The sequence below is a fragment of the Drosophila miranda genome, chromosome XL (genome assembly GCF_003369915.1).
Source record: "Drosophila miranda strain MSH22 chromosome XL, D.miranda_PacBio2.1, whole genome shotgun sequence".
Classification (NCBI taxonomy): domain Eukaryota; kingdom Metazoa; phylum Arthropoda; class Insecta; order Diptera; family Drosophilidae; genus Drosophila; species Drosophila miranda.
The window spans coordinates 6,275,125-6,290,346 of NC_046673.1; the positions used below are offsets into that span (position 1 = coordinate 6,275,125).

Sequence of the window (15,222 nt, forward strand, 5' to 3'; positions counted from 1 at the left end):
AATACACAGCTATGGGTCATGTTACTGGCAGAGGGAGAGGGACAAGTGCCAAGTGCATCCACCCACCAAATGCAAAACTATAAATAAATATGAACACTGAAGGCACTTAATAATCGCCCAAAATAAGCTTCGAATTTCACAGAAACACCCGCACATGTCCCTTTGTTGGTCAAGTCTGACTGAATGAATCACAAATGATTTTAATAACGGTGTGTATTTCAAACTATAATTTATACTTGTTTAAATTACGTGCAGAAACTAAATGGCGTTCGATCAAGGTTCTGTTTGATGGAATCAAATTTTCATTTTCGATCATTGAAAATATAGTTCAGGTATCCCGAAAAAGTAGACCTATTCCACGAATTCAATGCTGAGAAAGACACTTTTATGCTGCGGCATAAAAGATCGCACGATCTTTACAAAATTGCGAAAGAAAACCTGCAAAAACTGTAGAATAATCTCAAAATATAGCCATTTCCGACCGACATTAAAAATGGCAATTTTCATGGAAAACGTCCAACGACACCAAAAAATTAAAGGTCAATAAAAAAACATGTCCATAAAACTCTGTCGCGAAATTATTTTGTAAATTTGTTGAAACTTTACTAATTAAATTACTTACAATTCATTCTATTTATTAATTGACAAAATGTTGGGTAAAGTCAGATACATTTTAAGGAGACAGTAATGCACATCATTCTGGGACTAGTAACATCGAAAGATTGCCTCCAATTTTTTACTAAATTCGGCGTATTAGTTAACTTTTTAATTTTTCACTTTAAATGTGTACGACTGTCCCGTGCGTCATCATGGAAATCCGCATATATGATACTGATTACGGGTTTGTATACACTGAACGTCGCGACTGGTTATACCTGGTACTCGAAGAGTTTGCGATATATTAGTTTGGTAGTGGATGTGGATTTGTGTAAGGAAGAAGGAATCAGCATCAATATCCGAGTCGATATAGTCATGTTTGTCCGTCCGCCCGTCCCGATGAGCGCCAAAATCTCAAAAACTATAAGAGCTAGAACAACCAAATGTTGAATCTAGACTCTTGTGATATCACGCTGTTACAAACCCAAAGAAAGAAGAAAATCTGTGGCAGCCACAATTTGTAAGATACGAGAAAACCGAGAAAATTAAGAAGCGTAGAAATTTACCATATGTATCTACCAGATTGCAGAATCTGAACTAGATCCGATCAATATTACAGCCAGCATAAACAAATTAAATTGCCACGCGCCTACTCTCTCTTTCTCTCTCTCACTCTTCCACACACTCTTCCTCGTGCAGTGTGCGCCCCTGGCGGAGGGGAGCGAAATGTAACGGCTGGTGTGGGTGTGAGAAGCGAAAACGAGACAGATCTAGCGGAAAAAAGGAGAGAGATAAAATATTTTAAAGTTCGAATCAAATAGGTCATTAGGCGGAAAGGGGAAAAACGAAGTGAAAGCCTTAACCTTAGAACATAACTGCTGGTCGTGATTTCTCTCTATATTTCTTCCATCTCTCATGACAAGTGCGAGAAACATAGAGAGAGTCATCGCGGAGAGATGTGTATCTATGAGTAAATGTTTACATTGATTGGAAAAGAGTTTGTAAATTTGTATCGTTTATACTCTAGTAAGTGTGCTTTCTGGCCGGTCTTGCCAAAAACCTTCAAGGTGAGTATTCGAAATGATAGCTTCAAATTGCCCACCAGATGGTTGCACAACTTTTCGTAATGCTCAATTAATTTGTTCATAACTATTTCAAAATAATCTAATTCCCAGTCCCCAGAAATTGCCGTAATTTGCCAATCAACATTGAAATAGAAGCCAGCCGCAGCCCACGCACCCAAGCCAGCTAAAATGTGATCATGGGAGTAGATGAGTGAATTACGCACTAATTCCAAGCCGGCCGATCCGATCCCCAGTCCATCCCCATTACGTTCCCCCATCAACGCACAGAGCGCAACGCACAACGCACAACGACCACGACCCAAATCCCAGTGACGAATACGAGTACACGGACAGAACCGAAATATACTCGAGCCGAGTTGAGATCACTTGATCTTCTGCTGCGGGGTCCGTTGGCCTTCAGCGATCAATGTCATTTCGTTTGATTCCATTAAAGTGCGGGTCCATCTGGACCAAGCCGAATTCGAGGCGTGTGAGTTGTTTCCACTGTAGTACCTCCTTCGCTGTGTGTTCCCCCTCTCGCTCTCCACAGCTCGCATATGCGACAGCCACAGCGACAGGGATAGCGATAGCGATAGCCCTTCTGTGCGGGCCCTGTATTGGTTCAGGTGCGCAAGTTAACAGCTCCATTGAGTGGAGCCACGAAATTTATCTTATTTTTAGCCAGGTTCTGCTAACGCCAACGACAACGCCACCTCCTACCCTCCTACTCTTCGGATACGCATCCATCTCTCTCCATCCCATCCGAGGGTACACAAATATTCAGGAAACGCTTTGGCATAAGTTTGACTTGCTTATAAATGTCGAACGATTTATTTGCGGCTGTTAGCGGAGGCGAGAAGTTTGCCCGAGCTCAGGTACAGCTCCCGCCTAGTCTAACCGAGTTTGGTTAGCTTCCCATCCCAAAACCTCCATCAACTTAAGCGGAAATATCGTTTTTAACCAGGGGGAAGCCAACAAAAAAGATACGAAGAAATAAGATGAAAAAATGACGTCGGTAACAAAGTGTTTCGAATTTGTTTACTACAAGAAGTGAATTGCTTTTTGGCTAGTTTGCAGGTACATATACGCCCAGGGCGTGGCTCACCATCACAAAGGTCTGGTCGATGTCGAAGTCGATGGGCCGGAGAAGAGCCAAAACGGGCCGAAACTGTATCCACTGACAGCCTTAAACTAAGTCAACAAATGAAGTGAAAATGACGTTGGAGGCTGAGGAGGTTCCAGCCAGTTTCATCTAGGCACTCAGACCGAGCTTTGAGTGCAAATTGATTCAAATTCAAATTGATGATCCACCATTAACGGTGCGTTTAAAAGGCTCGTAAGTTTGCATTTCAGTTTGTTTTTGTTTCAATAGTAATTCCCTATATTTCCATATAAAATCTAGTAATAATCAGACTTATTGCTATAAAAAAAAGCTTAAGACTGCTGCTGAAATAAATACAATAGTTAACAGTATACATATGGCCATATGGCCTGCTATGAAGTGGAGCTGATGGCTCTAGCTAAAATAATTTAAGAGAGTACACTTGACGTTGGTACAGTCGGGCAGTGAGGTGAACAGCACGCAGGATAATTTATAATCGTAAATGAACTCGCAAGTGGGGAAGCTGTAAGAAGGAAGCAATGGAATGAGAGAGGTCACTGATGGACGCACGCCCCAACGGCTCACCTTGTTGTGAAGAACCAAGTGCACTTGAAGTTGCACAATATGCCATAGGGCTTTTTCAGCTGCTCCTTCTTATTGACAATGGTGTTCTGCAGATTGTAGCCATCATAGCGACGCCAGCAGTGATTGATGTTACCTGGCGGAAGGAACCCTTGAGACAGGACCGAGGACGGCTTTCAGTCATAATGACAGCTACTTACGGCGTATGTGATGGCTCCCGCCGTGGTGGTGGAAGTCACGCCCCTCCAGCTGGCTGCCATGTCCGTTAGTGGCCTCCACGCCTCTGCTACCGTCGAATAGCAGCAGATACCACAGTACTACGGAGCTGGCGATGAAGATATAAGTCACAAATTTGGCCATTTTCTTTTTCAAGGATTTGGCCTCAATTGGCGTGGTCTGGTTCGGTCTGGTTTGGTCTGGTTTGGTCTGGTCGAAGCAGCACGAGCCCGTTCCTGGATAAACTTCCTATTCTTCTGGTTACTCCCCCGCCTCGTGCAAGTTTCTCTTCCTCTCAGTTGTCGCTGCCTTTCGCCGTGCTCTCTGTCCGTCCGCAGAGCTCTCATATAGTGTGTGTGAGTGGTTATGGCTGTCGCTGTCGCTTTCGTTGCCGCTGCGAATGTCGCCCCTGCACTAAATACATTTTTTGAAAAAGTGAATTTGCTTTGCCCAGAGCTCTGCTGGTCTATGTGCTCCTCCGGTTGTGCAGCGCCGCGTCGCAGTGTTCGTCACTCAGTTCAACGGGCTCCCAGCGCAGTACTGGACACTACTGGACAGTACAGTGGTCCAGCCCGCCTCGGTACTTCGATGCTGTTTATTTTTGGATCTTTTCGGACACCAGCCGCACAAACTGTCCAATTTGGGCGCGTGTATTTGGTTCGCTCCATCCCGGTCTGTCACTCATTTTGCTAATTTAAATAATCAAATGCGAATTAGCTGAGCCGCTGTGATGCTGTGTGTGTGGCTGATGCTGATGCTGGTGCTGGTGCTAACAACATGCTCCAAAGGGGCTACGAACCCGGGAACTGAGTGGTTCGTTTTTCCTGTGAATGCAGCTGTGGTTTTTATGCAGGGCCAGCAGATGAGCAAGTTCTGAATCGCATGTAGTGGCAGAATTTCATCTGAAGGTGGAGCAGGAAGGGTAGACCCGCAACTAAATTTGTTCGAGTATTCCATTTCATATCTTTCCAAGTTTCCATCGTTTCGAGCGCTCAAAAGAAACATTCGGCACCGTGAATATTGTTTTCTTCTTTCACACCTTGAAAAAACCAAGTTATAACTTTTGTTCAACAACAATAAAAATCGGTGTTGAGGACGCTACTAAGTTCCGTTCAATTCTCTAAGCACTTTATTATAATTTAGCTAACAAATAAAAACCAAAATGTTCAAGACCCAAGTCCAAAATCAGAAAAAATTTAGTTTGATTTCATCGTTTTTTTCCTGTTACATAGAGTACTTATTTCAAAGTAAGGTCTAATAAGGTCTAATACCTATAAATACACATGTATGTAAATGCATGTATATATGTATATGACGGCGGATCATTATGTACCTGTGTTTGCAGATCGGTGGCGTGGTGGATTTATATTGCGTCAGTTGATCTATGTAACATATACACTTCTCCTGGCAACTTGGATTTGAGCTACCAAAAGGATCACACCAGTGAAACACAACAGAATCTAAATCAATATTGCAAGATCGGAAAAAGAAAGTGAAAGAGATGGGTAACACTGTAGGCGTACCAACCAAGTGGGTACATCACACATCATCCGTCCACATTTCGCTGTGGCACATTGTGGTTGCATGAAAGAGAAATGAGGCGAAGGATTCGTTTCATATGAATCCCATTTTTCCCGTTTATCACCTTTCCACATAATAACCTATTTGATCAAAATCTTAGAATGTTTTATCTGTCTCCATGTTTTCCCTGATTCTTATTTATGCATAAAATTCTACCCGAACACTTTTTAGGTTAATTTTATCGTCTAGAAAATATCAAAGTTTTCTAATTCAAAATTCCGAATTTTTTGCGGAATATTTTTTCAACATTTTTACTTCGAAAACTCCGGAAAAGGAAATATAAATGTATTCCTTGTGAGCTATATTAATTGGTATAGGTATCGATGGATAAACGGTGGACAAATCTTCAAATGCCGCATTTTGCCGTTACAGTACATTTCATGTTCATTAGTTGAGCCATTTTTTTCTTTTCCGACAAGCTTTCCTTTATTTAAAATTTAAATGATTTCCACTTAAGTAGAAAAATCTCTTAAGAATTATAATTGGCACAATATATGAGAAATACATATTTTTTAATTTAAAAAAGGTCTAATTCGAAAAACAATCCTTATTGATGGTTGAAGATGTTGAGTCGGCTGTGGAGCGCCACTGTCCTCTGCCTTCTGGTGCTCTTTGCCGCGGGCTGTGTGCAAGTGCTGTACTTGTTATGTGTATGTTGGGGGAAGGGGACTTGAGCCGCTTGCGGGAGCACCGTTCAAATGGTTTGTGGTCTCTGGTATCTGTGTGTATTGGTAGGCTCTGCGGGCGATCCCGTATGTTGGTTACCAAAAAAGAACTCAACCCACGCCCATCCGCATTGTCCTTGTAGCATGAACGGCAATGCTCAGATACCTGGGCGTTGGTAATGCTCAAGAAAATGTTGCGCACTCCAGAAATATTAATGTCATTGGACTTTTCAAAATACATACATATGTACCTCCGTAGACCTAAACACCGTAAAAATATCGGGATGTACAAAAATGGGATCCCGAAGATGAATATGTTCTGCAATTTTTCGGTTCACAGCGGTTCTTCTAGCGGAAGAGTTTTAAAGACATATGACCCATATGACTAGGTACCGTAGTTGTTCTAAGTTATAGTTTTATTGAGCTCCAGTTGAAATAAATTTACATCTGATGTATCACAAAATGCAGATAAGAAATAGGTAATAGTATGTACATAGTTAAATTTGTCTAAAAGAGCATTGCTTATGTCGATAAACTTTTGCTGAAAGCTACTCAAATATATGCTCTAAAATTCATTTTCATTATCGAGGGTTTTTTCGAAGTGACCGTGACCACTGGTAACATACTCGTACAATTCATCCTGCTATCACTGGGCTGTATAGGAGCTGTGGCTGGATGTGGGTGACGTGTGGTGATGTTCTTAAAGTGTGGTTATGGCCATGTGGTGGGTGGCACATGTCATGGGGAGCTGTAAGAAAATGCAATGAAAAGAATCGCCGAAAGAAAGAATGAAGGCATGCATAACTAGCACAAAGCCAAAGTGTCGTATATGTTTCCTTAAGACTATGTACATAGTGCACACATATGTAAGTATATGAGTACATATCTACATTGTACATGTATGTAGCATATCTGATATGTTTTCCTGTCAGCTGGCTTCTGGTTCCGACTGCCGAGTGCCACCGAAGTGGGAGCAGAATGGCATGGGATAGTGCAGCGAACTGGCTGAATGGAGTGTTTGACAACACTTTAACTTAATTAAAAATTTAACAGCCCGTAGGGGATGCATTGTGGGATGTGAGGAGCGAGAAGACTTTAGACTTTATTCAATGGAATTGCTCAAGTTGCCACAAAATTTTCTTGCTTTTCGTATCAGATTAAGCGAAGGAATTCATTTCATTAAGTCTGGTTTTTTTCTTTGCACAAATTGATTTGTGGAAATAGAGTCCCAATATCAGCTTTAGGATAGGAAAATTATCTGCGGGGCTGCAATAAATATCCTTCAATGTCGACCCAATGACGACCCAGGGAATTCTGTATAATCGGGAAAGTCAATTGGACAACAGAGTTATTGTTGTTTTTATACACTAATTAAAGAGCTTGATGAATTTTCGTCCTCGGCAGTTTTAATAATTGTTAAGTACTTTTGCTACAGTTTGATAAAAATATGTATCGTAACAGTAACAATAATTGAGTGAGTAAATTTCTCTGATTTCTGAAAAATGTATCATAGAACTCATGGGATTTCTCTGGCCATCGGATATTGTACATAGAGCATATATTGTACAGCAGAATAATGTACATGGTGGAAAAATTAACAACAAAGATGTGCATTTTTTGAAGGTAAGTTGCGTGGCAAAGCGCCGTAGGGGAACTTAAATATGTATGTACGTACATATTTGAATTTCCGCCGAAAGGTCCACAATGCCATAAAACATTTAAAGTCAATAAAAGCTGATTTCCATACAGTCTTACCACGACATTATTTTCGAAATTTATTGAAAGTTACTTGTTTTTGTACTACTTTAATTTTAAAATAGGCAAGAGTTGACATTTTTTTACACTATATATAAAAAAATCCCAGAAAATTGGCACAATCTCGGCTAACGGAAGGTTTTTAAACTTTTATTAACATGGATTTATGTGAGGTAACGCAACGACAGTAAAGTACTTCAGATTCCTTCGCGGACCTAACGCAAAAACGAATTTTTGAACAACTAATAATCTGGAAAAAACGCTCAATACTTCAAATATTAGCACAAAAAATTGTATACCAATCCAGTTGGCAGAATTTTAAAAAAAGTTTACCCCAACGTCAAAAACCACTCCTGTTTTTTGTACCGTACATTGGAACTTTGTCATTTTTTTGGTGAATACAGGGCTACCCAATTACTATTCAACTAGGAAATTTTCAATCATTTTTTTTCTAGGCTAATTTTTATACCCGATACTCAAAATGAGTATTGGGGTATATTAGATTTGTGGTAAAAGTGGATGTGTGTAACGTCCAGAAGGAATCGTTTCCATCAATAGCCGAGTCGATTGAGCCCTGTCTGTCTGTCCGCCCGTCCGTCCGTCCGTCTGTCCGTCCCTATCAGCGCCTAGTGCTCAAAGACTATAAGAGCTAGAGGAACGACATTTTATATCCGGACTTCTGTGATATGTCACTGTTACGAGAATGTTTCAAAACTTTGCCCCGCCTACTTCCGCCTCCACAAAGAGCGAAAACCTGTGGCATCCACAATTTCAAAGATACGAGAAAACAGAAAACGCAGAATCGTAGAGGATGACTATATCTTCTAGAGGGCACAATCTAAAACAGATCGTATAATTATTATAGCCAGAATCAAGAAATCAATTTCATTCTTTCTAGCTCTGTCTCTCTCTCTAACACACAGGTTTCATGGTTGGTTTTGCCACTTGCAAAATATGAGTTCAAGGATCTCAGAACCTATAAGAGCCAGAGCAACCAAATTTGGTATCCACACTCCTGTGATATCGGACCTTGACCGTTTCGTGTCCAAATTTCGCCACACCCCCTTTCGCCCCCGCAAAGGACGAAAATCTGGGGCATCCACCAATCTCAGAGACTATTAAGGCTAGAGTAATCTAATCCGCACTTCGGTTAGATCTCGATATAAAACGTATATCTCAAAATGTAGCCACACCCCCTTCCGCCCCCACAAAAGACGAAAATCTGTTGCATCCACAATATTGCACATTCGAGAAAACTAAAAACGCAAAATCATAGATAATGACCATATCTATCAGATTGCTGAATCTGTATCAGATCGGATCATTTTTATAGCCAATAGGAACAAATCAATTTGCAGTGGCTACGTAGCGCCCGACGTCACGCTCAGACTGATTTTCTGTCTCTCTCGCACGTACTCTTTGTCGTGTCGTTTAATATTAGCGGCGTCTGCCGGAGGAGAGCCATACTGACTTAGTATCGGGTATAACTGTAGAGTTGCGGTGTCCGCAGCAACTCACAACGTTCCCCCTCGTTTTTTAATATTTTTTTTTCACCGAAAAGACCATTGATGCTGTTGAAGTATATATGTATATACTTTATGGGGTCTGAAATGCTTTCTTCTGGGTGTTTCCCACATCCAGTTCCACTACTAATCGAATATACCCCTGTACTCTTTTTGAGTATCGGGTATAACAAGCGACCGACCTTCTGATGATTTCTGTTCGCCTGGTGTCCTAGATCTGAAAATCGAAATTCTCGGTTTTGTGTGCTACCATATTGAAAGTGGTCCTTGATCAGGATAACATCCTTGATCAAATGAAGTCCTTTTCAAGGACCAAGGATAAAGGATATTTTGACCAGTCGTATGTACATATGTATATCCTGTTTTTCCCGTTATTTGTGGGCCGATATGAACGTTCCATAGGTTCCTAATTGGGAAAACATCCTTGATCCTTTGGTAAGGACTCAAACAATCCCAGCCAGTCATTCGAAGGATGATGATGGTTTGTTAGGATCCGATCTTGCAAGGGGTGCACTTCTGTCTTTCTGGGATACGATTCTGTCTGGCTTGGAAAGGACTCGGTCTGACAGGGGGAAATCGGATGCTGCTTGGTTTGTGGGGTACATAAGTACTCTATGAAGGCACATACGAGTATATTTTAAATATACCCATAATTATATACTGACTCACTTACGCGCTTCTGCGGCGTATGAATGGGGGGGTTGCTGAAATTATTTCCCTTGGGCGTGAACCAACAATTCCTGTTGCAGCGGACATTGTCGACTCAGTGACACAGCAGCGGCTTGGCTATGGCCCGCAGCAGGACAGCCAGTGCTGCCACAGTCCAGCCAGGAGCTTATTCTCTGGACCTCTTGAGGGACGAGGGGCTACGGTGAAATCACCCGCAGAGGAGGTATCGACGGCGAGCGGACTGGAAAGGCGGAGAAAACCGGGTGGGACGCAAGGAAGAGGGCCATGGCAGTGACCGCACAAAAAGGTCGCCCAGGGCAAAGACCACAACCTCGCGCGACAGGAATCATATCCTGAGAGGCGCACGGCATCGTGGCCCCGTGCACAGGAGCCGGCGGGGAGTTCGCCGGTCAGGTGCCTGTAGTAGACAGCCGTCATGCTCCTGGTAATCGATAGTGGGCATATGCATCGGTTTCCTCGGGCACGCAAGAGGTATGCCTTAAATAAAGTAAATTAATAATAACTTAATTACTTTACCTAGCGGGGTAAGAAGAGCGGATCGCGGCATAGCAGTTTGTGGCCAGAGTTGTCAATGGAAAGGTGAATGGAGGGGGAAGCAAGGAAAACTTAACCGATCAAAGCCGATGGGGTAAAGCATCGTGCAGGAGGGAAGACGGTGTCGGTAATGTATGCCCCTGCGAAGCACGTACGTAAATAATGTGCCAGCTGCTGGCGCGATGCACGCGATCTGGTAAGACCGTCCGGGCGCCCGGTTCAAAAAGAGGGCACCCGAAACTGATTTATAGTGGGGAAATCCCCAGAGCGTCGCAGGACACGGAAAAGTGAAGGTTGAAGCCTCTGGCCGCTTATCCGGGAAATATATATCATGAAATGCGCTCTCAGAAGGAATAAACAATTCGTAAATTCTATTGGAACCTGGGATCATTGGTTTTCAATTAGCTTTCAACAGGGCTCTGACGTCCAGCCATCGCCGCGCCATCATAAGTCAGCCAGCAAAGCAACGCTTTTCATGGGTTAGTATAGCACAAACAATATGTTTCCACGAAAATATGTGATTGTATGCTTTTTTCGTTATAAGAGTTCTGGGTTTCTGTTTTCTGTTGTGTCTCCAGCATATTTGAGTGTATAGCATAGTATAGAGAGTATTATACAATATTATAAGAATAGAAATAAATAGAACACAAAATGAAGTCAATTAATAACTTGTTCCCATTGGCTTTTAATCAGCTGCAGAAGATCACGGATTGCCTTGCGAATGTGCCACAGCCTGTGCCGTTTTCCAAGATGCCGAAGGAAGAAATGGAGAAGGCCGGCGCTCTGGTGGCTTCTTGCTTTCTGGATAAACTCTCCGTGAAAGATGAGCAGGAGAGCAAAATTCTAAAGATACATAATGCACAATAGACATGAAATCCAGTCCTTGGGGCCTGCCGGAATCGGGTGACGCCCAGCAACTGGTGGACAGTCGGGGTCTCCAGTGAAAGGCCCGTGCCCGTGTCCCAAATGTTCCGGTGTAGGCTTTCTGTAGGAACTTTATGATAGCGCAGAGGTCCTTGCGCAGCTTTCGATTCTCGTCCAGCGTCTGATGTGGCTCCCCATTGACCGACTGGACGCAGGACATGACCTTTCCAAATGCCTCCTCTTCAAGAGCGGACAAGTTGGCGAACATGAGTCTGTTGACGTTCAGTAGAAAGTCCACCCACTCTTGGAAAGTGATCAATCGCAGCTGGAGTGACGTCACTGCAAGCAAAATTGGGGTAAGGCGTTGGGTGGAAGCCTGTGGGGTGGATTTTGTAGCCTCTCACCATTGACTCTCCGCTGTGAGAATCAGGACAGACGATCTCGTCCAAAACTCGTAAGAACTTGGCACATGTACTCTTCTCCGGATTCCATTGGGAGAGGACGCGGCGTTAGCCGAACGCCAGAGCCGAAGACCCTGGCGATCCAGTTTTCTGTGTTCGATGTGCGACATGCTCGCTGTATAAACTGGCACATCTAGTATATACTGTATGGTTAGTGCTACTATGGAATGTATTAATGAATGTTTATGGTATTAGCTTAGTACTGAGTACTCAGTTCCGAAAAAAGTCTTAGCGAGAAAATGATCAGATGATATTCGTATGGAACCGATAAGAAATTTTTGTTGTGAAATTTTTTCGCTGTGCCTTGTTTGCCGAGCAGTGCTCAGATCAGATATATGAAGTACCGATTAATACTAGAAAAACAGCCTATATAATTTAATATATGTATGAAAGACCTCCCTCTCTATCGTCATTCTGGTGTGCTCTAAAATAATTTAAGACAGTAAAATGATGTAAATGGACAGCCACAGCAACCGCACCCTTTGAGTCGGCTATAGCCGATAAGCCGCCTGACCCGGCCACGCACATGAGACGAGCCGCCAACGCTAGGCTTCGACGCTCTATTCTTCAATTAAAGAGTAATACACAATAATAAACAACAACAAAATGAACGCAAACCCTAATTGACGACTCTCCCAGCGGTAAGACGGGAGGAAACGAGACAGCGCGACGATTCAGCGATTTCTATGTGTGGGTATAGAGCGTAGCGCTGACAACAGCGGATCGGATCTAATCGCATGGGAGTCTTAATCGAGTCGGATTCAGTGCAGTTTTGAACACGAGCGCGGTAGCACCAATGTTCCAAGATCGCTACACACACTTTCTGGCCTGGCTGGCTATCGGCGGTGCCCTGCTGATGGCGCAGGTGAACGCCTATTCAGGCCTGATACCGCCGGACCCATGTAAGCGGATGCGCACTAAGTCGCCATTGGGAGCCATTAGGGGCTACCTATTTATCCGTGTTTGTTATTGCAGCAAATCCCGGCAGATGCACTTATCGGGGCGATGTTTTGGAGTCGGGTGTCAACAACGGTATCTCGCCCTGCCAGCGCCTGACATGCAACGAGGACGGCTCCATACTTATCGAGGGGTGAGTGTAGAGTACTCTGCTTGGCCATGAGCACAGCACGCCACTGATAAGCCATACATATGCACCCATACATACACACACACACACACAAACGCTGACTCTCTGACGTGACTCGATCCCAACCACTTTCGACTTCTCGCCGAGTCTCAAGTTCGTTAAAAAGCGAAAACATGACTTTAAATTGTAGGTCAACCAAGAAGAGATGGATGACATAACTACATGTACATACATACATATTTATGTACATGTAAGTACTATCTAGTACTACAATTCGTACAAACATATCGAGTCCTCCGACACATGGGTTAAGCCAAGCGGGTGGTCTAAATTTTAGAATGCTGGGCATTGATGCCATTTAAAAATGTGTTTGCTTTAATACTGTCCCCTTCGCACGGGATACAAATTTCTTGGGTTATTATAAGTTAAAAAATATATATATATCTACAGCCGAGATTGGGCCATTTTTCTGGGATTTTCTGATAGCTTAATGTCTACGACTTTGTAAAAAACCTTTTAGTATATTTCTAATACGAGATAAAGGAAACATAGAAACAAAACACACTTTCACATCAAGTTCAATGAAATGGTACTGCTTAAATTAGTTAAATTATAATAAATTTAGAAAATAATATTGGGAAAGAACTATCAGGAAATTTGTATCCATGGAAATTCTCATATGATCTTCTTTAAAGACTATAATTCATCACTATCGATAGGGACTGATCACTGTAGGTACAATAGTACCGAAGCGTGGGTGGATATGAAAATTACTTGAAAGTATTTGAAGTACTACTGTACTGAGATTAGCTTCCTTACTGGCTTTTTCCTACTTTACTTTCGAAAGCGAGTTTATAGTTTATCAACTCATTTACGCACTACATACGCACATAAGAAGTTGTTTGAATATATCATATATTTGTACATATTAATGTGTACAGATTCGGAAAACATCAAACTAAAAATTGTTCCATTTTTTCAGCTGCGGCAAACTACGCATTGAGAACTGCAATCGAGGCGAGCGGATCTACCATGGCAAACCCTTCCCCGAGTGCTGTAAACTGAAGTACAAGTGCAAGCAGATCGGGGCTGCGCCCTACTACATTGAGCGGGACACAGCGGAGCCGATTTAGTTTCAGCATCCATAGCTCTTCGTAGAAGCAACATATGTATACTCAGAAAATTTTCTAATTTATTTTTTAACTTCTGATATATTATCAATAAGCACTATGTTTTGTTTTTTTTTTTTTAATACGCGCATGTGTGTTCTACTCATGGTAGATGAGTGGAGTTAGCAAACCAACACTACCAACGCCGCCCCGAAAGAAATTGTTTAATTACTGGGCCAGCCCGCTCATAAACAGCAATTAGGACGAAGCCCGTCCCACACAAGTGCTCCTGGAGTGGCGGCAATACCCGTAGCGTAGCCGTAGCAGAGGCAGTGCCAGTTGCAGGTTCAGTTGCAATACGAGCATCAGCACTTGCAGCACTTGCACCGTTGAAAACATAGAGCGCCACCTTTTGTCGCAAAGCGTTAATTAGTGCGAAATAATAAAAGAGACGGGACCGTGGCGGCGCAGACCTCGTGGCTGCATGCACGAGTACGGCTGTAGGTGATGCACGTGCCAGGATTTGTTTGACAACTCCACTCGAAAGCAATCAAGTTGAGCAAATTACTCAATTAGTTCAGAGGCTACGCGGAGAAGGGCTTCTAATGACACTTCTCTGCACAGATAGCACTATGCAACAGCTCGACAGCTAAAAAAAACCTCTGGGATCAAACTGACTTTTCTGATAGACCGAGGGCCTCAAAAATGTTTAATGACTTACAATTTTTTCTATGTTTATGGTTATATAATTTAAAAAAAATATTATTCGTCTCAGGTAAGTTTATTTTCAGAGGTAAGCTTGCGTTTTTCCATTTCACTTTAGTATGTCACAAATAGTTGAAAAAATATTCAAAAGGATAATAAGTTTTGTAACATACAGGCAAAAATTTAATTTTGAATTTGTTACTGCCAAATAGTTTCTGCATCTATATGTTCTTGATCCAGCCAGCAGACCCGTATATCTAAAAACTACCTATATTTCCTCGAACTACGACAGAGAAATTTTTTATTTCCAACGTACCAAACGGTATGTAACAGTAGCATGTTGTCTTGGAAGGGTTGGTCCAATGCCTGCAGCTTAGCGGTTATCCATAGACTTTTAAAAGAAATACCTTAAACGACACCTACTAAACGTGTCTATATGAATCAAATATAAAACAAGAAGAAAATAATTAATTCCCACTTTTCCTGAGCTTTTAAAGCTAAAATTTCGTAATATATTACCGAAGAACGAGGGGGAACGTTGTGAGTTGCTGCTACGGCCGCGACTTTAAAATTGTGGATGTCACAGATTTTCGTCCTTTGTGGGGGCGGAAGTGAGCGGGGCGAAGTTTTGAAATATTCTTGTAGCAGTGACATATCACAGAAGTCTGGATCCAAAACATCGTTGCT

General features: G+C 42.4%; 2 protein-coding genes across 2 annotated transcripts; one reads left to right on the forward strand and one right to left on the reverse strand.

Moving 5' to 3' along the window:
• Nucleotides 1–3,011: 3,011 nt before the first annotated feature.
• Nucleotides 3,012–4,120, reverse strand: LOC108151664. Its single transcript, XM_017280400.2, has 3 exons — nucleotides 3,546–4,120; nucleotides 3,349–3,481; nucleotides 3,012–3,286 (listed from the first exon to the last, which is right to left on the reverse strand). Exons 1-3 carry the CDS (start codon nucleotides 3,703–3,705, stop codon nucleotides 3,178–3,180), a joined length of 402 nt encoding a protein of 133 aa, XP_017135889.1. The 5' UTR covers nucleotides 3,706–4,120; the 3' UTR covers nucleotides 3,012–3,177.
• Nucleotides 4,121–12,387: 8,267 nt separating this feature from the next.
• Nucleotides 12,388–13,951, forward strand: LOC108165584. Its single transcript, XM_017301660.2, has 3 exons — nucleotides 12,388–12,536; nucleotides 12,610–12,724; nucleotides 13,704–13,951. Exons 1-3 carry the CDS (start codon nucleotides 12,431–12,433, stop codon nucleotides 13,852–13,854), a joined length of 372 nt encoding a protein of 123 aa, XP_017157149.1. The 5' UTR covers nucleotides 12,388–12,430; the 3' UTR covers nucleotides 13,855–13,951.
• Nucleotides 13,952–15,222: the final 1,271 nt, after the last annotated feature.